The following is a 22,811-nucleotide window of genomic DNA, read 5'->3' as shown; positions in this document are numbered from 1 at the left end:
CACTGTATATTAATCAACTTCTTAACTAACAAAAAGACTGCTATAAGAATTAGAGCGAAGACCACCAGCACACACACAAAAAAACCCAGCAAGACCAGATTTCCCTATAAATAGACAACATTCTCAAAATACATTATGTATTTAGACATGTTTGGGTGTGTATGCTTGTGTTCAATATCCATGTGGTTGTGCTTTTGTGTGGATACATCTGCTTGTGTTGCATGTGTTTGTGGATGTGCTTGTTTTCATGTGTATATGTTTATGTATCTCTATGAGTGTTTTTATGCATTTGTTGTGTGCATGTGCTTTTGCATTTGCATGTCTCTGTGTTATGTGTGTATTTCTCTGTTTCTGCGTTAGTGTATGGCAAGCACTTGCGTGACTCTATGTGTGTAGGCTGTTGCATATGTTTTTGTACTGTGTCTGTGTGCATTTGTGCTTTGCATCTGTGTTTGTGTTTTTTCATTAATGTTGCATTTGTATTTGTTCCGCATATTACATCTAGCATCTTGGAATTCCATTCAAACCTGAAGAGATGTCAAATGGTCAGCTAGATTTGAACATGATTCTTGGGATTTGGGGAGAGGTTTCCCTTTCTGAAAGTAAAGATGATTTGATGGATCGTAGGGACAGCTCGGACCCCATCAGTATATATACAAATATATGTGAAGTTAGTGGGTTTTGCCCCAATATGCGGAACAAATACAAATGCAACATTAATGAAAAAACACAAACACAGATGCAAAGCACAAATGCACACAGGCACAGTACAAAAACATATGCAACAGCCTACACACGTAGAGTCACACAAGTGCTTGCCATACACAACCGCCTTGGGGTTGTCCTTTAACGAAAGGTGGTATCTAAATGTAACAATAAATAAATAAAATAAAATATACATGGCATTACATTTGTACCAGATTTGCCATTTTGTCACACACTCACACAATTTGGAAAGATCCCTTTGGAGCTCCTCACAATTTGTTTTGAATTTCACTACCCTAAATAGTTTAGTTGCATCTGTGTTTGTTCATTTGTGTATTTGTGTGCTGTTTCGTTGTGAGTTTATGTGTGTTTCTGCATGTTTTGTATTTTGTGCGTGCAATTTGGGTTACATGTGTGCCTTTCTGTCGTGTGTGAGTGTCGTGTGTGTACTTTTGTGCGTTTCTGGTCTGAATACAAATAAAACAAATACTTATAGATCACTTTTCACCAAAAGTTCCCAAAGTGGTTTACATAGATATAAATAAATAAGTAAAATGGCTCCCTGTCCCCAAAGGGCTCACAATGTAAAAAAGAAACATAAGATAGACACCAGCAACGGCCACTGGAGGGATGCTGTGCTGGGGATGGATATGCAGACAATAGGTTAAATGTCGATGAAATCGCCTCAGTGTTTTTTAAAATAGAAAAGAGGTGTAGGAAACATAGCCCTGCCCATTGAAGCCCAGGAGACCTTCCTATCGCAGAAGTCAAGGGCAGTTTTCCTGTCAGCATCCTGACCGGGGGGAGGGGCGGCAGCCGGGCAGTGTGAGGTAATTCTGAAGCAGCCACTCTCGGCCTGACAGACAAGAGAGGATGGGGAGGCGGAAGGGAAGGATGCTACAGGCTGACTCCGGAAAAAACCCCCACACAGCTTCTTCCTCACATTGCTCTAAAGAGCCATCGGCTTTCCCAATATGTCTCCCCTCTCCCCCGCTTCCCTAAAGGGTCACTTTCCATCATTAAAGAGACAGACACTGCGCCTGCAATAGAATCTAATTAGACCTCATCAAGCAGATCACACAAGCCGTGTTTCAAGTTATTAGTTCAACTGTTGTCATGTTCATAAGCAATAGAATTTTGAGGGTTATGATGGCAGAACCCCCCCCCCTTTGTTTTTTTTGGCCACTCGCGTGAACTACCATACCCACATAATCTAATGGTATAAGTTCTTACCTGCCATGATGAGACACAAACTCTGAATTATAAACACTAAAACTCTCAAAGAGATAAACTGCTAGAGACACACTCCCAAACTGCTCTCAGCTGTGATACCAGTTGAGAAATGGACAACTGAATAGCGATGATGCCAAAAAATGGCTTACAGTCCTATGGCAACCTGGAGATTGTGATGTAGGGGCCATAAGATGACATCATGACAGAAAGCAGCAGAGCAGAGCAAGAGCCACAACTCACAAAAGAGTTAGTGAAAGGAAACTCAGTTCATGCAGTCTGGTAGACAACCAATCTTCATAGGCTCCCTACCATCCATCAAACTATCTTGACTTTCAGAAGGGGAAACCTGTCCCCAAATCCCAAGAATCGTGTTCAAATCCAGCTGGCTATTTGACATATCTTCAGGGTTGGAATGGAAGCCCAAGATGCTAGGCTTTCAGGCTTCATAACTGAACATAAGAACAGTCCGGCTGGATCAGGGCCAAGGACCATCTAGTTCAGCATCCTGTTTCACACAGTGGCCCACCAGATGCCGCTGGAAGCCACAGGCAGGAGTTGAGAGCATGCCCTCTCTTCTGCTGTTACTCGCCTGCAACTGGTACTCAATTGCCAGTACTGTATCTCATTAGTGAGAGCCATCCACTGTTGAATGGAAGGCTCAAGTGCTCGCAGGATCTAGGAGCCTGTGATCCTCTTACTATTATGCCTGGCACCTTTTTATTCCTGTGTTGCAGAAAGTGAGAGGGCACTCTTAAGAGCAGTGGTGCAATACATTACTCAAGAAGCCGTGAAGTCCTGGGTTCAAATCATACTTTTGCTATCGGCTCAGTTAATGATCTACGGTAAGCTACTCCCTCACTCTTAGCCCCACCCACAATAATTAATTAATTAATTAATTAATTAAATTTAATTTTTATACCACCTCTCCAAAAATAGCTCAGGGCTGTTTGCATTTCCTTTCATAACACAGTACATTAATCAACTTCTTAACTAACAAAAAGACTGCTATAAGAATTAGAACAAAGACCACCGGGACAAAAAAACAAACTGGCAAGACCATTTCCCCCCCATAAATACACAACATTCTCAAAAATATACTGTATTTACAAGTTTCTGTGTGTATGCTTGTGTTCAATATCCATGTGTTTATGTTTCTGTGTGGATACATCTGCATGTGTTGCATGTGTATGTGGATGTGCTTGTTTTCATGTGCGCACGTTTAGGTACTCTGTGAGTGTTTTTATGCATTTGTTTGTTGTGTGCATGTGCTTATGAATTTGCACGTCTCTGTGTTATGCGTGTGTTTCTGTGTTTGTGTGTGGCAAGCAGTGGTGTGACTCTGTGTGTGTAGGCTGTTGCATATGTTTTTGTATTGTGTCTGTGTGCATTTGTGCTTTGCATCTGTGTTAGCGTTTCTTCATTTATGTTGCATTTGTGTTTCTCCCGCAAACTACATCTAGCATCTTGGGCTTCCATTCAAACCCTGAAGAGATGTCAAATGTGTTGGAAGTTAACAGTGTTAACTGTTAACACATTTAAGGAAGTTAAATGTGTTGGAAGTTGCTGTCCCTCCCATCCTGACCGGGGGGAGTGAGAGCAGCCGGGCACCGTCCACTGAGAGCAGTGTCAGGGAATTCTCGGCCTGACAGACAAGAGAAGATTGGGAGGCGGAAGGGAAGGACGCTACAGGCCGACTCCGAAATAACCCCACACACGGCTTCTTCCTCACATTGCTCTAAAGAGCCATCGGCTTTCCCAATATGTCTCCCCTCTCCCCCGCTTCCCTAAAGGGTCACTTTCCATCATTAAAGAGACAGACACTGCGCCTGCAACAGAATCTAATTAGACCTCATCAAGCAGACCACACAGGCCATGTTTCAAGTTATTAGTTCAACAGCTGTCATGTTTATAAGCAATAGAATTTTGAGGGTCATGATGGCAGAACCTTTTTTTCTCCCTTTGGCCACTCACCTGAACTAAAGGAGCGCTACCATGCCCACTCAATCTAACGGTATAAGTTCTTACCTGCCATGATGAGACACGAACTCTCTCAAACTCTCAAATATCAAACTGATATATAATGTCTCAGAGACACACTCCCAAACTGTTATCAGCTGTGATACCAGTTGAGAAATGGACAACTGAATAGCGATGATGCCAAAAAATGGGTTGCAGTCCTATGGCAACCTGGAGATTGTGATGTAGGGGCCATAAGATGACATCATGACAGAAAGCAGCAGAGCAGAGCAGGAGCCACAACTCCTGTTAGTGAAAGTTAGTGAAAGGAAACTCAGTTCATGCAGTCTGGTAGACAACCAATCTTCATAGACTCCCTACCATCCATCAAACCATCATGACTTTCAGAAGCAGAAACCTATTGCAAAATCCCAAGAATCATGTTCAAATCCAGCTGGCCATTTGACATCTCTTCAGGGTTTGAATGGAAGCCCAAGATGCTAGGCTTTCAGGATTCATAATTGCCAGCACTGTATCTCATTAGTGAGAGCCAACCACTGTTGAATGGAAGGCTCAAGCTCTCGCAGGATCTAGGAGCCTGTGGTCCTCTTACTATTATGCCTGGCACCTTTTTATTCCTGTGTTGCAGAAAGTGAGAGGGCACTCTTAAGAGCAGTGGTGCAATACATTACCCAAGAAGTGAAGTTCTGCGTTCAAATCTTACTTTTGCTATCGGCTCAGTTAATGATCTACGGTAAGCTACTCCCTCACTCTTAGCCCCATCCACAATATTTAATTAATTAATTAATTAATTAATTAATTTTATTTTTATACCACCTCTCCAAAAATAGCTCAGGGCTGTTTGCATTTCCTTTCATAACACAGTACATTAATCAACTTCTTAACTAACAAAAAGACTGCTATAAGAATTAGAACAAAGACCACCGGGACAAAAAAACAAACCGGCAAGACCATTTCCCCCCCATAAATACACAACATTCTCAAAAATATACTGTATTTACAAGTTTCTGTGTGTATGCTTGTGTTCAATATCCATGTGTTTATGTTTCTGTGTGGATACATCTGCATGTGTTGCATGTGTATGTGGATGTGCTTGTTTTCATGTGCGCACGTTTAGGTACTCTGTGAGTGTTTTTATGCATTTGTTTGTTGTGTGCATGTGCTTATGAATTTGCACGTCTCTGTGTTATGCGTGTGTTTCTGTGTTTGTGTGTGGCAAGCAGTGGTGTGACTCTGTGTGTGTAGGCTGTTGCATATGTTTTTGTATTGTGTCTGTGTGCATTTGTGCTTTGCATCTGTGTTAGCGTTTCTTCATTTATGTTGCATTTGTGTTTCTCCCGCAAACTACATCTAGCATCTTGGGCTTCCATTCAAACCCTGAAGAGATGTCAAATGTGTTGGAAGTTAACAGTGTTAACTGTTAACACATTTAAGGAAGTTAAATGTGTTGGAAGTTGCTGTCCCTCCCATCCTGACCGGGGGGAGTGAGAGCAGCCGGGCACTGTCCACTGAGAGCAGTGTCAGGGAATTCTCGGCCTGACAGACAAGAGAAGATTGGGAGGCGGAAGGGAAGGACGCTACAGGCCGACTCCGAAATAACCCCACACACGGCTTCTTCCTCACATTGCTCTAAAGAGCCATCGGCTTTCCCAATATGTCTCCCCTCTCCCCCGCTTCCCTAAAGGGTCACTTTCCATCATTAAAGAGACAGACACTGCGCCTGCAACAGAATCTAATTAGACCTCATCAAGCAGACCACACAGGCCATGTTTCAAGTTATTAGTTCAACAGCTGTCATGTTTATAAGCAATAGAATTTTGAGGGTCATGATGGCAGAACCTTTTTTTCTCCCTTTGGCCACTCACCTGAACTAAAGGAGCGCTACCATGCCCACTCAATCTAACGGTATAAGTTCTTACCTGCCATGATGAGACACGAACTCTCTCAAACTCTCAAATATCAAACTGATATATAATGTCTCAGAGACACACTCCCAAACTGTTATCAGCTGTGATACCAGTTGAGAAATGGACAACTGAATAGCGATGATGCCAAAAAATGAGTTGCAGTCCTATGGCAACCTGGAGATTGTGATGTAGGGGCCATAAGATGACATCATGACAGAAAGCAGCAGAGCAGAGCAGGAGCCACAACTCCTGTTAGTGAAAGTTAGTGAAAGGAAACTCAGTTCATGCAGTCTGGTAGACAACCAATCTTCATAGACTCCCTACCATCCATCAAACCATCATGACTTTCAGAAGCAGAAACCTATTGCAAAATCCCAAGAATCATGTTCAAATCCAGCTGGCCATTTGACATCTCTTCAGGGTTTGAATGGAAGCCCAAGATGCTAGGCTTTCAGGATTCATAATTGCCAGCACTGTATCTCATTAGTGAGAGCCAACCACTGTTGAATGGAAGGCTCAAGCTCTCGCAGGATCTAGGAGCCTGTGGTCCTCTTACTATTATGCCTGGCACCTTTTTATTCCTGTGTTGCAGAAAGTGAGAGGGCACTCATAAGAGCAGTGGTGCAATACATTACCCAAGAAGTGAAGTTCTGCGTTCAAATCTTACTTTTGCTATCGGCTCAGTTAATGACTTACAGTTAGCTATTCCCTCACTTTCAGCCCCATCCACAATATGGTAGTCAGAATACCAGCCTACCTTTCAGGACTGTGGGAGGAGAGCCGGTCTTGTGGTCGCAGGCATAACTTGTCCCCTTAGCTAAGCAGGGTCTACCCTGGTTGCATATGAATGTGAGACTAGTAATACATTCCCCTTAGGGGATGGAGCTGCTCTGGGAAGAGCATCTAGGTTCCAAGTTGTTGGGAATTCTCTCTGGTAAGATAATCCCTTTTTCATTATAGCAGAGTGCACAGAGGCACAACACACTGGAATTTGGCTAGGTATGCGTGTATGCTGAGGGTAAAGTAACTTGGAGCCAGTTCATAGTTTCAGATCAATATATATGGCATTTATTAACTCCATTCTAGATAGGAAAGTGAGGAGTTAGGATCTCTAATCTATCTAACTAGCTGGATGCAGATGGATTCTGCATCTCTTTATACATGGTGCAGGGAGAGGAGTTTGCATGTTGCAAGGGAGAAGGAACAGGGAGAGAAAGAGAGAGAGGAAGTGCAAAGCAGGAAGGAAGTTAGTTAGTCCCTGAGAGTAGCAATCTACATTCCAAAGGGATAGTGTCAGAGCAATAGAGAAGGGATGACCAATATCTTGACCCTCTAGCCCTCTGACTCACTAGTCTGTCCTCCTATGTCACTGAGACAAGAGACAGCGCAAAGTCCTTAACTTCCAACACAAGTTCCCTCCCTAGAATCGCCAGGATAACTGAGAGAGATTCCTGCCTGCAACCTTGGAAAAGCCACTGTCAGTCTGTGTAGACAATACTGAGCTAGAGGGACCAATGATCTGACTCAGTATATGGCAGCTGCCTATGTTCCTACAAAAGTTGTAAGGATTACAACAAGACAGTCTGTGTGAAATGTTTTAAATGCCCTAAAAAAAACTCCACTGTATAACTGCAATTATTATTATTTAGTACATTTATATCTCAACTGTTTAATGTGCCGGCACTCAGTTCTCATGCAGGGCATAGTTTGAGCGAGGTCCCTGCACCATCTGCCTTGAGACCCTCCTTTCCTATTCTTGATGTATCCTCAGTTTGCATCTCTCCAGGTCGCAGACTGCAGGTGAGAGCTCGCGTGATAGATGCCTCTTCTAACATTCCCTCCACTTAAAAAAACCCAAAACACTTGTTAGATATGGCAGCCTCATTCATACACGTTTACAGATATGGCTGCCTCGTTCAGTCTCCTTGATATTCTGGTTGTGCGTGTGTGTGTGTGTGTGTGTGCACCTTGACGTGAGCCTCCACCAGAATGGTCAGCCGATGTTGAATAGGTAAATAGGGCAGGTAACCGAGCGGCTGGGAGGGGGTGAGCCGGTGAGTGAGCAACGGGGAGGGGGTGAGCAGGCAGGTGAGAGGCAGGGAGGGGGCCACTGACTGAGCAATAAAGTAGGCTGTGGCGGGGGGCATGAAGAGCAGCAAAGTCCTAGCGCACAGATGCTCTGTGTGGGTTCAGCTACTTAATTATATTTGGTTTAATCTGTGATGGTGGAACTTCTCTCTCCTCCACTCCTTTTCAAACCCAGGCCCTTACCCCTTTGGCAAAATAAATTACCTTTTGATTTTGTAACTGCTGCTCTGTGTTTAGCATGTCTAATCCCCAGTCCCTCCCATGGCCTAGCTGTTCAGGGCACATTGTTGTAAAGAGGAGATAGCTCTGGGGCCAACTAGCCACCCTCCTCTCCAAAGCAGTCTCAAAGCAATTCACCATAATAAACTGCAGGATTTAAACTGGATGGATGGATGCTCATTCTCTCTCTCTCTCTCTCTCTCTCTCTCTCTCTCTCTCTCTCTCTCTCTCTCTCACACACACACACACACACACACACACACACACACACACACACCCCTTCTTGTTTTTCTTGGCTTCAAGGGATCTTCTGAGGTCATATGATGTCAACTGGTGGAAATTCTCTTCAGGAGAAGAATGTGCTAAAGGGCTGAACTAACAATGAGGATGAACAATCAAGAAGTTGCACTTTGTCCATTGCTTGAACTATTCATTTTTCTATGTAGAGTGGCCCCAATCCAATTAATTGAAGGAAAATAGAACAACTGATGGCCTCAATTGTCATTCGAATCCAATGGCTCAACTACTCAGTTCAAGAGAGTTCAGATGTTCACTGTAGTTCACAGGAACAGGGTGAGTACCTATTACTATGGCAAATACAGATATAGATCTGTAGTCCTCAAAAGGTTTCCATACCCCTTGATAATTCCAACGGATTATTTTACCTGGTGCAAGGCGCGCAATTGATCACTCCAAGAGGAGATCAGGATTTCAAAACTTTATTTACCTCTGCAGAGTGAAAAAGAGCATGGCTCATGGAATCAAGTTCCAGTCAAAAGGTAGAGCCCCAAAATGGAGGCTGACAAAGCATTTATACAAAAACGTTTCAAGTTTCACACCTTTGACGAATCAAAGGCGAGGAAGCAGTCTTGTGATACATCACAATAATCCATAGTCAGAAGAAAACAGCAGATGACATTGTTACCACCCTTACATTCCAGAGACAGTATATTGCCACTTAGATCAAAGAGAGTCGAATTGCTCATGAAAGAGCCTGTTCTCATGAGAAAGTGATGAAAGAAGTGTTTATGCAGAGAACCAGGTCAGGCATAGGACTCAGGCCCTAATTCTCTGCATTTGTAACATCTATGATGGCATAGTTCATGCCAACTCTAGCTAGAACAATTATAAAGGTATTAGTGGGTCCGGGCACAGAGCATCTGTGCCTCTAGCTGGCCCGCCGCCGCGGTCTGGCCCGCCGCCTTGCCGCCGCGGCCTGCGCCACGGCCGGGCCCGCCGCCGCCACCTGGCCCACCGCGGCCAGGCCCGCCACCTTGCCTCCGCAGCCGCCCAGCCAGGCAATTCTCCTGGGTGCGCCAGGACCAATCAGGCGCCCCCGCAGCCCAGCCAATCAGCTGGGCTGCCGGGATGCATTTTTCCTGGGCACACCCAGGAGAAATATATATATATAGATTCTACAGGCAACACCCTTATCCCTATCCTGCTCCTGAAAGCCTGCTCAGCCACGTGCTGCTTTGGACCTGCTTCTGGACTGACTGACTCTGCCCTGCCATGACTTCTACTGCTCTTCTACTTTAGGAAGAGCAGTTAGGTCTTTGCTGCTTGGCTTAATGGGTCTTAGGAAGTCCAGGAATAAGTCTTCTGTTGGTGGACCACTTTCCTGAGCAGATGTCAGTAGGACCATGGAGACAGCACGGTTTTGCACTCCACACTTAAAAACATTTCAGTTGCAAAGCAATAGAGAGAGAAATAGTTTCAGGACAGTTGATCTCTTTCCCCACTTTTCGTTCTGCTGCTACCTACAAAGAAAACTGGATTTTCCAAGGAAGAACACTTACCATTTACATGGACAGGGAGATATTTAGACATGGCTTCATGCTTCAGGGTATCCAGAGAGAATCTACTTTGGAATAGATTCTCAGCTGTTTAATTTGGGTGACTAGATGGGCCGTTCACATAGGGTCGGTTCTTGTCAGCATTCCTTGTGGATCTCTTTCCTGTGTGCTTCCTCTGGGTTTTTTCTCCAACCAATCACATCTCAGAGGAGGAAGCAAGAGACCATTGTTGTTGTTGTTAGTTAGTTATTTTGACAGCTAGTTGTAGAAGACCAGTGAGACAAGTTGCCAAGCAGCCGGATCAAACAACAGAACATTTAACCGAAACTTGCCGAATCTGACCCAAATCTTTGCTGATTTTTATAATGAACTTGCCTTTGTGACTACCTTCATCACCTCATCCCCACCTCCCCACAACCATTTAAGAGGCCATGGAAGTTTAAAGTAGAAATCATTGCTTTCTCTCTGCAATGAAAAATGCAACCTCATGGAACCAGCTCAGACACAAAGGGCTCAGGTTACATTGAAGAGTCTTTATTGTTAAGTTCCAGGCATCCTCCAACAACATCTGTATATGTAAAGCCTCTGTTCCTATGGTGACCAGGATTCAATAAGATGAAGCCAGAGACTCATAAAGACTGGAGTAGCAGCAGTAGCAAGGCTGGAGTTTAACTCAGGAATTTCTTCCTCCCCCTTCCCTTCTAGACTCCCTCCAAATAATTTAACCAATCTGCCACAACTCCCTGCCCCCCACCCAACACTCGTAATTGAAAATTACTCAGAGCAGACCATACCCAACATAGCTGTCAAATTCCCCTTCATTTAGACGTGAAAGTGCAAGGGGTTTTTTGGGGGGGGCTGAATTACTGGCAATGGCCCCTACACACATCATGGGAGAAGTGGCAAGGCATACCAGAAAGCTTGGTTTCCCCCCCAAATGCTGCTGCAAATAGAGGATTTTTTTTAACCACCAGACATAATTCAGGCCAAGCTAGAATGCGCAGCAGAAATTCGGGGGAAAGCAGAATCAGGTGTACTGGTCCCTGATAGTTCGTGGGATAAATCCAGCTGATGTGTAGACTCACAACCTCCATTCCGCAGGGGATGTGAGCTAAAAGCCTTGTGTGTAAAAGTCCCTGGTACTGGAAATGTGTCAAACGCACTGTAAAACATACCTGATCTTTTCCAAGAGGCAATGAGGTTGTTCACATGAGCAGCCCTACCTGGGTAGGGCTGCTCATGTGAAGCACCAGGATTGAGGCCAAACCTGGTGCTGCCTTCGAGGCCGATCCTGGCACCCTTTTGCCCAGGTACAGGGACATGTGTATGCGCCGGCTGCACACAGCCCGAGCAGATGCAGAGCCGGTTGCCTAGAGCATCTGGCTTGAGGGGAAATCTCTCAATGCACTGCACTCCCCACACAGTGCATGTAGGGATACCTAGAGGCCAGGCTTCATTTTCCTGACCTCCAGAGATCCACGCCACTGAGAGCAGCATGGATCGTTTGAGCATGTTAGCCACACAGAGGACAACCAATCATCTGAGGGGAAAGTAGGTTCAACCCTGCCTTCCCCACTGCCCGCCATCCCTGCCTCCATTAACAGTCATGATAACGACCTTCATATCTTGCATTTCTGCTACAAACAGGCTCCCCACTGCCACTAACTGAGCCCCTGCATGGGTGATTTCTTGTGCAGCACTTGCAGATGTTGTAATAGTTTATGGATGTGTCCAGATCAAAGCTGAAGGCTATCCAGGGTATTTAAGAACACCTTCTTCATTATGAACCCTGTCACCTGTTGGAGGTTCATCTGAGGGTGCCCCCCCAGTTCTGGGGCCACCAATTGTCCCGGGACTGTGGAATGTACTCCCTGTTGAAATTAGAACTGCTCCATCCCTGAAGGCTTTTAGGAGACAACTGAAGACACATTTCTTCAGCCAAGGTTTTGGTTGAATTTTACTGATTTTTTTATTTAATTTGAATTTTATATATGTTCTAATGTTGTTTTAAAAATTTTTGGTTTTTGTAAACTGCATTGAGACTTCTGTAGTAGTTGGCATATAAATTTATTAAATAAACAAAATATCCAGAGTTTCTTGAAGTAACAGTGCATCCAGCAATTAAATAACATATGTAGGCATCCCCCATTGTTGGCAATGTCTCTCTTATTCCTGATTAAGAGATCACTTGTACAGGTCCTATACTTCACACTAATGGCAGGTATAGCCACATCTAATGGAAATGTTTGTATTTATCATGTTGCAGATCCTACAGCAAACTGGCAGAAGGCAAGCAAAGACCCCCATAGACAAGAAAGAAGAGTCAGGGGTCCATATGGGGAGACATCAGTCACATTCTAGGACAGACTCCGAATGCCAAGCATAGTCACATCTAACAGAGTGATACTTTCGATCTTCAGAATACAAGACCAGCCCTGCTGAATCTTTTTATTATTTTTTTTTTGCCACTCACCTCAGCTAGAGAGGCACTACCATGACCCTTTAATCTAATGGCACAATTTCTTACCTACCATGATGAGTCTGATCTTTAGCTGTTCTAAAGTTTAATTTTGCTGCTTTCAGCCCTAAAGGAGAGCTGAGATATCTCTCTCTGAAAAGACAAACAATCATACAGTTGATTACAAAAGGGACTAAGTTCCACACTGCTCACTCATCTGGCATCAGTTGAGAAACAGACAACTGAATAATGATGATGCAAAAAATCACCACAAAATAAAAAGTGTAAATATGTATACTTCACAGTTCCACCAATAGTTAGTCCATGCCTAGGACATAATCAGATATCCTGGTATCAGTCAATTCCATAAAGAATCCAATGGTGCACTCCTGTTCCAATTCTGGAGTTGCTGTCCTGATGAATTGCCAGATGCATCTCAGCCAAAATAAAGCCTTGTTCAGTGCCGTTGTTTCAAAATACACAAACGGGCAAGAGAACTACAAGGAGACTTTTCACCATTACCTGAAAACATACAAGTCCATCAAAAGTACAAATGTGTTAAAAATATTTCAGAAAATACTTTGGTATTACACCCGCCTATAACAGGACAGAACTTGAGCCATCTCTAGCAGCTAACATATGAGCAGCATGCAAATAAAAAGGCAAGCGTATCAAAGAAATATGGCTTTCATAACTTATATAAAGACACTATATGCAGAGTTTCTCCAGAGACAAATGCCCAATATGTTTAGAATACAACTTCAACAATAACATATATTTAAACCATCTTGTTTGGTCTAGGACCGTAAATAAAACTTGACTTGACTTGACTAAACCATTGTAAAGTTATGTAATGGAGTCATATTTACAAATGTATTCAAATTATACATTATTTAAAAGATACAACTGCATTGCCTTGACACTTGATCTTGTCCCACATTTAGGTTTTTGAAGATTCATCAATTGATCAATCAAGTTCTACAGTAGCTGAAAGACAAAAAAGCTTCCATTATGAAAAATATTCGTTTTATAGAAACCACTCATCTGACACTGAGGGCACCAAAACAATAAGAATGAAGTTCTCAAATTAACTAAGTCATCTGAACAAATATGAAAAAATATTACTGCCTATCTTGCTGTGAAAGAATATAAGAGATCTTTGAGAATGTTCTAGTAACTTGTTTGCAAAACGTTCGCTCCTGTTACGAGATGAAGCACCTTGCTGCCACCTATGAAGCAATTTTGATTGTTTACTGTGCTTTGTTGGAGTCTTTTCCTATATACAGTTTAAAGCAATCCTAGTTTAATTTGATAAAGGCAATATGTCTGGCGTATCTGGCAATTTTAATTGGAGTAGGATAATCTGTCATTGAATCAGAGGGGTCTTGAAGGCCTTCTTGTCCAACCCCTTTCTCAGTGCAGGAGCCCTTTTATCTCAAACCAGGAGGATAGGTCTCAGTCAGTGCTTTGACCTCCTTAGGTAAGTATACTGAGGAGGAGACTTTAGAGATCAATTATTCTAAGACCAAGATAATGGTGTTTTCAAAGCACCCCAAAATCTTTATATGGACAATAAACAGACATAGTATTGAACAGGTTAAAAGTTTTTAAGTATTTGGGGGTTCAAACTGGAACATGTAAATCCCATCTTGATTCTATTTCCCAAGGTGCTCAACAGACGGTAAATGTGATTAAGTCCTTCTATTACTCTAGGGGTGCCTTTTTCATACTAGGGGCTATAAAATTGTTGAAGGCCAAGATATATCCCCAAATTCTTTATGGGGCGTAGATCGGTCCTCTGGAAAATTTCTCTCAGCTTGAAACAGTGCAAACTAAATTCCTGAGGGCTATTTTTCAAGTACCCAGAGATACAGCAAATGCCGTCCTTTGTAGGGAAGCAGGGATCACCACTCTGAAAGCAAAAGTATGGTTTTGCATAATTAAATTTTGGTTAAGCCTGGTTTGAAATATAGTAATAACAGCAGGTTGAGTAAAATCGAGTAGTATCGTGGAGCATGTATGTTTTGAATTATTATAGCAATGGTTTATAGGTATAGTTATTGTGAACTGCGCAGATAGGCAAGTGGGAAGTCAATATTTACTTATGTGTAGAATTAGATAAATGAATGTAATTTGAATGCAAAAGCTATTGTAAAATCCAATAAAAATTTAAAATGCAAAAAAAAAAAAAAAAAAGCCTGCTCTTCCTTCTGGCTGGTCTTGCCCCTTTAGTGTTATTAGACAGTTTTGTTTCAAAATGGAAATCAGCTCTGAAATTAAAATTGCATCACTTGGGCACATCTCAAGAAGATCTTATTGGCCGAGGATTAGAGCAGGAGCTTTGCTTTGTGTAGCAACAGCTCAGAGATATAGATTGGCAGGAGGAGTCTGCACGGCTACCCAAGGGAATATACTTAGGTTCTCAAACTTTTAACTATAAACCAGCTGAATATTTAGACCAGATCTTGGTACCAAAATTTAGGAGATTTCTAAATTGCATGATTGAATGTTCTCCCTTCGGCAGTACTTGATGGTAAATGCAAACAACTTCCTTATTATCAGCGCTGTTGCCCCTGCGGCTCAGGGGATATAATCACCCATGTTATTCTTTATTGCCAGTTTTATAAGGATGCTCGCACCAAATTTATTGCTCCTATTTTAGCCATTTATCCTGGTCACACAGACCAATTTTATTTGGAAATTATGCTGACCAATTTTAAACCTGTGATTTCAGATAATGTGACAAAGTTCTGTTTCATGGCATCGACGCTCCGTAAAGACGGTATTAGTAATTTGAATAGTTTGTGATTTTGTAAACTTTGAAATTTTGTGAATTTTCTTATTAATGCTATTAATTGTTATTGTTTGTTAATCTGGTTTGTGACTGCAATAAACTTACTACTACTCAGTGCAGGAAATCAAAAGGCAGAACATTCCCAGATGGCTATCCTAACACTGAGTAGGGGTTGGACTAGATGGCCTTCAAGGATACTCCAGTTCTACAACTGTACAGAAGAAATGAATTCCAGTTAAAATTTCCAATATCTGCGAGTCACAAAAGCCCTATTCAGCCATTAGATCATGCATATACATTCTGTAGGCATGTACTTGTTTTTGAATGATTGAACATGTATTCATTTAAGAGTGAATCTGAGTACAGGCCTTCAAATGTAGGGCAGTACAACAGGAAGTACTACTGTACAGGCTTTTATCACACTGTGCAAACTATGTGCACACATCTGTATGTGTGTTGGTCTATACCAGGCCTGCTCAGCTTTGGCCCACCTGCAGATGTTAGCCTAAAACACCCATAATTCCTGGCTATTGGCCACTGTGGCTGGGGATTATGGGAGTTGTAATTAAAAAACAGCTGGGGGGCCTAAGTTGAGCAGGCCTGGTCTATACAGTCTCTCTCATATTAAACAGGATTTCCTAGAAACTGTATATAGCAGAGCAGACTGGCAGAATAGGAACATAGGAAACTGCCATATACTGAGTCAGACCACTGGTCTATCTAGCTCAGTATTGTCTTCACAGACTGGCAGCGGCTTCTCCAAGGTTGCAGGCAGGAATCTCTCTCAGCCCTATCTTGGAGAAGCCAGGGAGGGAACTTGAAACCTTCTGCTCTTCCCAGAGCGGCTTCATCCCCTGAGGGGAATATCTTACAGTGCTCACACATCAAGTCTCCCATTCATATGCAACCAGGGCAGACCCTGCTTAGCTATGGGGACAAGTCATGCTTGCTACCACAAGACCAGCTCTCCTGGTATATCAAAAATATATATCAAATATATATATCAAAAACCTTTGGAACTTGGTAATTGGTAGTAAGAAACGTGCAGTATATACTGCAATTTAACATGTGATCAATCCAACATGAAAACAATTATTAGTTTATGGAAACATGTCAGTCTCAAAAGTTTGCATGCGTGCATGCATCTATATCTATATCTATGAATGGGAGAGAAGACAGCTAATTGGCAACTTTTTAACCTGAAACAGAATGGCAATTCTGATGCAGGCTGGTAGCTACAGATAAAAATATTACCTAAAGAGTGGATATACTACATTCAAATCCCACTTGAGCTATGGCACCATATGTAGCCTTGGATCTTCAGCTTCCCCCTCTAAAAATAACAATCCTCGTGTTCTACTGCATAGGGTTTTGAGGCTGAATATACCCCAGTCCTCTTCTAACTGAGCAAAGAGGCACCTTTTAAAAGTGATGACTCCCTTTATTTAGCAGGGGGGAAGCAACACCCTATCCATCCCCAGCACAGCATGCCTCCAGGGTTGTTGCTGGTGTCAATCTTATGTTTCTTTAACCTTCATTAGTGCCTTCTAATAAGTATTGCACAACAGGGTAAGTTATACAATGCTAATCTGCAATTTACTAACATACCTTGGTCTAGTTCCTTGGTTATGTTTTTTTCTAGTTGTGTTTGCATCTGAAATTACATTTAGATTATGGCTGACTTTTTATTAGATATGAAACAAAACATACACAGGTATGTTATCAAATTATAATACAGTATATAAAGACCACAGCAAAATTTCATGTTGGGTCAAATGTTTCAGCTCTATTTTGATATCAATTCACATTTTCCAGTTTTCAGCATTAGGGGTGTGCACGGAACTGGTCCGGCACTGGGGTGGGGGGTTCCAATTTAAAAAGGGGGAGCTTTACTCACCCCTTCCAGTTAAAAAGCGTATTTCTTGTAGTAATTGGGCGGCAGGGTGCCGCCCGCTTCAATCTCCGAGTCTGGCCGGCCGCGGGCTCCTCCTTGGTAGGCATAATCGGGCGGCAGGATCGCTCCAAGTCCCTGCCGCCCGCCCTCTTCATGCTGAGCAAGCCCCCCCCCGTCAGCTGGCGGCCGCCCCCTGTGCATATTAGGGGGTTCCCCCCTCCCCTCCACCCCCTTCTTGCCAAGTATCCCCCCCCCTCCATTACAGGAGGACGGCAGGAGAACTCCCTGCCGTCCCCCTTCTCCTTTGCCGGCTGGGCTGCAAATGGTTCCTAGGAAGCCTTTCGCGCGCGTGTGCGAAAGGCTTCCTAGGAGCCATTTGCAGCCCAGCCGGCAAGGCAAGCAGACGGCAGGGAGTTCTCCTGCCGCCCGCTCGCTAAAGTTAACGTTAACTTTAGCGAGCGGGCGGCGGGAGAACTCCCTGCCGTCCGCTTGCCTTGCCGGCTGGGCTGCAAATGGCTCCTAGGAAGCCTTTCGCGCACGCGCGCGAAAGGCTTCCTAGGAACCATTTGCAGCCCAGCCGGCAAAGGAGAAGGGGGACGGCAGGGAGTTCTCCTGCCGTCCTCCTGTAATGGAGGGGGGGGGATACTTGGCAAGAAGGGGGTGGAGGGGAGGGGGGAACCCCCTAATATGCACAGGGGGCGGCCGCCAGCTGACGGGGGGGGGCTTGCTCAGCATGAAGAGGGCGGGCGGCAGGGACTTGGAGCGATCCTGCCGCCCGATTATGCCTACCAAGGAGGAGCCCGCGGCCGGCCAGACTCGGAGATTGAAGCGGGCGGCACCCTGCCGCCCAATTACTACAAGAAATACGCTTTTTAACTGGAAGGGGTGAGTAAAGCTCCCCCTTTTTAAATTGGAACCCCCCACCCGAACCAAAACCACCCCGTGACCGGACCGGTCTGGAGGCCTTTAGAATGGCCTCCGAACCGGTCCGTGCACATGACTATTCAGCATGCCTCACACAAGTCTTTACTCACATTTTAGGAGAGAACCGGAGAGTCTAGGGCTGGGTTAGACCTAACACAAAACCATGGTTTGTGTGAACCATAGTGGCAACCAAAGTGATCAGGGATCTGAAGCACCTAACTTATGAGAAGTACATTTGGGGTACATTTTAGTTTAGGAAAGTTAGTATTAAGAGGCACGACTGATACTTATAAAATTATGCTGGCATGAAAAGTGTGGACAGAGAGAAGTCCCGCCCACCCCCTCACACATACACAACACTAGAATCGGGTTATCCAATGAAACTGATTGACAGGAGATTTAGGTCAGACAAAATGAAGTACTTTCCCATATAATTCATCATTAATCTATGGAATGTGGTGCTGGTTGTGAGCCTTCGTGGCTTCAAAGGGGGTTGAGACAAGTTCATGGAGGACAATTCTATCAATAGCTACTTAATCATGATGGCTACATGCTACCTCTAGGTTCAGAGGCAATATGCCTTTGAATACCAGCTGGAAGGGAGCAATGGTGGGGGAGGGATATACCTTCATCTCCTTCTAGTAGACTTCCTAGAGGAACCTAGTCGGCTATTGTGGGAAACAGGACGATGGATTACATTGATCTTGGCCTAATCCAGCAGGACTCTTATGTTTGCACTTCAAAATATGAAACACACAAACCATGATTTAGAGCTGCTTGTCAGCTGCTCTTTCTCATCTGCTGCAGACACAGTTAATGCCTGTCACCATGGTACAGCAGCCTCTTGAGGAAAAGTAACTCCAGTTTCAATGGTGCAGCAGCCTTTTGGAGAAGACAGAGCAAGGTCCCTAACTGTGGTTTTCCTAAAGTCTATGAATTCAGACATAACAGCAAGCCAGAGTTGTACTAAATATATTTGAACCATTGTTTGAGATTGTGGTTTGTTTTCCCCAAGCAAACGATGGTTTGTGGACAGGCTCAAAATAAACCATGGTCTTGCACTGCTTCTGAATTTAGCCTTGGGCTGCACAGTACTTTCTGATAACTTCCACTCACTGTACATTTCCCTGCAAAACAGGGAACACTTTTGAAAACTGGACCATGAATATATGATGCATATTAAAGATACCTAGAAGGACAAGAGGTAGAGATTCTACAACATTAGAATCATTGAGACAATGGTTTTCCCCATGATACTCTATGGATGAGAAAGCTGGACTTTGAAGAAGCAAGACAGAAAAAGTATTGTTGCTTTTGAACTTTGGTGCTGGAGAAGACTTTCGAGGATACCATGGACAACCAGGAAAAGGACCCCTGTTGCCTTGCCACTAGCTTATGCATTCTCATGAGCATTCACCCTACCTGGAGTTCGCTTCCCCAACTCATTGCCACCTCCTTGCATTTCCTCACAAGTTCATACACCACTCTATTGCAGCCATGGAAAAGCACTGGGAGGAAGTACATTTACCAGATTTCTCCATGTGCTTTCCCAAAGTATCTGAGTGAATTCTTAGCCAGCCCCAAGGGCTCTGCTTCCACAGAAGAGACACTCCCCATACTGGGAATAAATGGCCACAGTGAAAGCAGTGCCAGGGGGATACAGATTCATTGGGATTACAGTGGCCAATTAACAGTCCTAGTACCCAACGCTTGTTTTCTAGAGTTTAAGGGTTAATTTTTAACTGCTGCATCTTAGCCACTTTCTGAACCAGATCTGAAGGGGTGGTGTCCCCTAGTGCCTGCAAACTTTCAGGCAGATTGGGCAGACAATTTAGATTTTATCACCAAGACAATATACAGGGCTTATAATGTTAGAATGCTGAAACAACTCAGGTTCTTAGGAAGGGGTTTTCTCCACCATAGAAGCTCCCTCTACAATTGGAGGATAAAATTTCCTTTCTGTTGAAAAACTTTTGATTTTGATCAGTATTCTTTGTAAGGTCTGTAGTATCTAAGATTTGACAGAAGTTACTACCCATGTTTCTCCAGACTAAAAGCATTGCAGGCCACAATAACTGGGCAGGGCACAGAACTGATCTTCAAACTCGGTTATTAAAGGATATTTTAAGCCTCCTCACTTTGCAACACTCCACTCAGCCCAACAGAACGATCAGGATCCAAATTGTAAAGTTTTCAAAAGTTCTCTTTTCACTGAAGTTCTGTCAGTCAGTCATGTTTATTTACGGTCATAGACCAAAATTTAAGGCATACATAATAATACACATATTATATAATAGTAATATAAATAGAGAGAGATCCAATATTATCTCATCCTAATCAGCAGTTTCCAGTTTACATAATCTGGTTTACCATCTGTTGTCTAGCATTCTTAGCTGCCTCACAAAACTTAGCAGCTTTAATTGTTACTTCTAATCTGAGAGCAGATAGTACTGAAGTTCTGTAAATTACCTACTAAATAAAATAATGTGAGTTCAAACAACAAGGTAGAACTTCTGGATGTTGATCACCAAAAATTTTGTATCACCTTCAATAAAGATTATGTCACGCTCCCTCCGCCTGAAGAAACCCCCACAATTAAATGAAATTAGTGGATTCAATAATAGTGGCAGTGTGTGTGATCCTAACTTATGATTATTCAGTAGTGGGATAGCTTCAGTAGGATACAACAAGAAGCATGTAATTTGTGTTCACTTTAAATCTGTACTTCATTTTTTCTTTACTTTTTCTTAAACACACACACACACACACACACCAATCATTATAAATAACAACTGTTTTAGACTATGTCCAAAACTACAGATTCCCTTCCCAGATATTTCCCACAAACCTGAGTTTTCCTGCTTATTTTAATTTCCTTCAGGATGGTGATACCAGCAATGCGGTCTCCTGAAACAGTGGTAGGCCTTAAACCAATCTGACTGAAATAGTAGGCTTTAACCCTCTGAATTGTGCCTTTGTACCATATGTAGTTACTCATATTCTGCTTTATGACCCCTAGAGAACAAAAGCCCCCCAGCCCCAATTCTTGAAACTCTTTTATGGGATGGGAACCTAAAGAAGGCCTCACATCTTTTTCCTGTTCTCCTTCCCACACAGGCCTTTCAGGAGATGGCCCTTCTCCCATCTTTCCAGGCCAGGGCCTGTTCTCTGGCTGCACTTGGGCCCTGAGGAGCTGATATGAGCTCTTCTGGCCTTTGCTCTGCTTCCTCTTTTAATAAAGCTGTGGTTTGTTTGAATGATACTTATTAGAGTCTGTCCCTTTTCCTTCTGTCTAGAAAGTAGTACATTTTAAAAGTTCTACACAAGTGATGTTGCCTCTGAGCTTAGACGGAGTAGATTTCTTCCCCTTAAGCCTCAGGCCTCCACCTAATGGTTAATGGCTGACAGGATAATGGCTTACTCAAAGTAGCCTCATTGAAATTAAAAAGGCACTAGGCATTCCTTCAATTATTCTCCCCTCCCCCAATGGTGTTGGGGGAGGGGAGAATAATTGTAAGGTCCTTTTAAAAATGTGAGCAGAAAACAATTTTGAAATCCTGTGAGATAAATTCACCACCACCCCATCCAGCACACAGATTGTTCTGAAGGAATCAGACATTAGCCACAGCATCCCACAATGGATAAGATTTGTTAATGTATTTGGAAGCAAGTACCACTGAACTGAATAGAATTTACTTCCTTCTAGATGTGCACATAGAATTGCAGATTCAATTATCAAAAATGCTACTGGAAAGGGAATTTCTGCTCTATCCCAGCATCCTCTTTTCAGCTACATGCTTCCAGAAAACTCCAAAAAAGTGCAGCAAGGAAATCCCAGAAACCATTCCCCTGGGGTGTAGCAAGGTTGGAGTGGGCCCAGAGACCAGATTTTAAAATGCCCCCCCCCCCCCCCCCGTCCAGGGCCTCCACACACCCCAGCCTCCCGAGGATTTAAGTCTGATATTTCAAAATAAGTATGCTGCCTGGAAATACATTTCACTGAATACACACACGCACACTTCACAATATATAGTGATATACATTGAGTACTATATATTTGAGCTTCTTTAATGCCTAGAACACACTAGAAACACTAATTATTAAAATGGGAGCCTCGCTGCAGATTAGCAGAGACTTGCAACCATGCAGTGTGAGCCTATGTGTGTTTTCTCAGAATTCTGAACCAATTTAGTAAAGTTTGATTCCAGGAGGTTTTTCACACCAGGCTTTTAAAGCCCTTTAACACACCTCTCCTCTGGAATGGAGGTGCTGCATTCACAGGATGGCCAGATTGACCCTGAAGTCAGCGAGTTTATTGGGGAGCAGTTCACACACAAGAAAAATAAAATAAAATAAAAGCACCACACATGCTTCACAGTTCTCACTCAGACCTTCTGGGTTGCAAAACAACTTGAACATAAATGCATTTATCAATGAATGAATGAATGAATAAAATAAATATAATATTGTTTGTTCCAGGAGTTTTTATAATTTTCTGCCATGAAACAAGCCACTTATAGGGCTTTTTAGATAGTTTTTGTTTTTAAAGCCAGCACATTTTCCAGTCTGTTTTAAATTAAATATTCAGAGACTTCTCAGTCTCTCCCTCCCCCCATATCAAAGCCCTATGGCAAGCAGATCCCTATATATGGGGGGGGGGTGACCACAAAAAGGAGTTCACATTCTACCTGGCAAATGCTGGGCTGGGCTGGGCTGGGCAGAGGGTCTGCTGCAGAGAGCTGTGGGGGGCCACTCTGCCTGCCTGCCTGCCTGCCTCCTTGCTTGCTTGCTTGCGACCTCCCTGCAAGCCGGCTCC

At 43.3% G+C, this 22,811-nt stretch overlaps 1 protein-coding gene and 2 long non-coding RNA genes across 5 annotated transcripts in view; 1 reads left to right on the top strand and 2 right to left on the bottom strand.

The window, feature by feature from the left end:
• The window catches only part of LOC128326426 (WAS/WASL-interacting protein family member 1-like), a 13,536-nt gene extending 3,431 nt beyond the window's left edge, over positions 1–10,105 (bottom strand). Inside the window, exon 1 of one of the 3 annotated variants that reach the window (XM_053253207.1) lies at positions 9,929–10,105. In XM_053253207.1, the coding sequence (XP_053109182.1) occupies positions 9,929–9,959 (31 nt within the window). In that variant the 5' untranslated portion in view covers positions 9,960–10,105. Of the gene's footprint in view, positions 1–1,938; positions 2,447–3,963; positions 4,357–9,928 lie in introns of those variants that run through there. The other 2 variants (XM_053253209.1, XM_053253208.1) reach the window with 2 other exon arrangements.
• The window catches only part of LOC128326429 (uncharacterized), a 20,977-nt gene extending 8,655 nt beyond the window's left edge, over positions 1–12,322 (top strand). The window contains exons 2-3 of the long non-coding RNA XR_008308044.1: positions 8,576–8,702; positions 12,192–12,322. This is a non-coding gene — a long non-coding RNA (uncharacterized LOC128326429). The remainder of the gene's footprint in view (positions 1–8,575; positions 8,703–12,191) is intronic.
• On the bottom strand, positions 11,977–22,811 carry LOC128326430 (uncharacterized). The gene is made up of 2 exons (XR_008308045.1): positions 22,684–22,811; positions 11,977–12,905 (listed from the first exon to the last, which is right to left on the bottom strand). It is a non-coding gene; the product is annotated as an uncharacterized LOC128326430 (long non-coding RNA).

Source organism: Hemicordylus capensis, chromosome 5, assembly GCF_027244095.1.
Source record: "Hemicordylus capensis ecotype Gifberg chromosome 5, rHemCap1.1.pri, whole genome shotgun sequence".
Classification (NCBI taxonomy): domain Eukaryota; kingdom Metazoa; phylum Chordata; class Lepidosauria; order Squamata; family Cordylidae; genus Hemicordylus; species Hemicordylus capensis.
The sequence above is the reverse complement of the archived record's forward strand: the minus strand, read 5'-3'. Positions and strand labels throughout refer to the sequence as shown.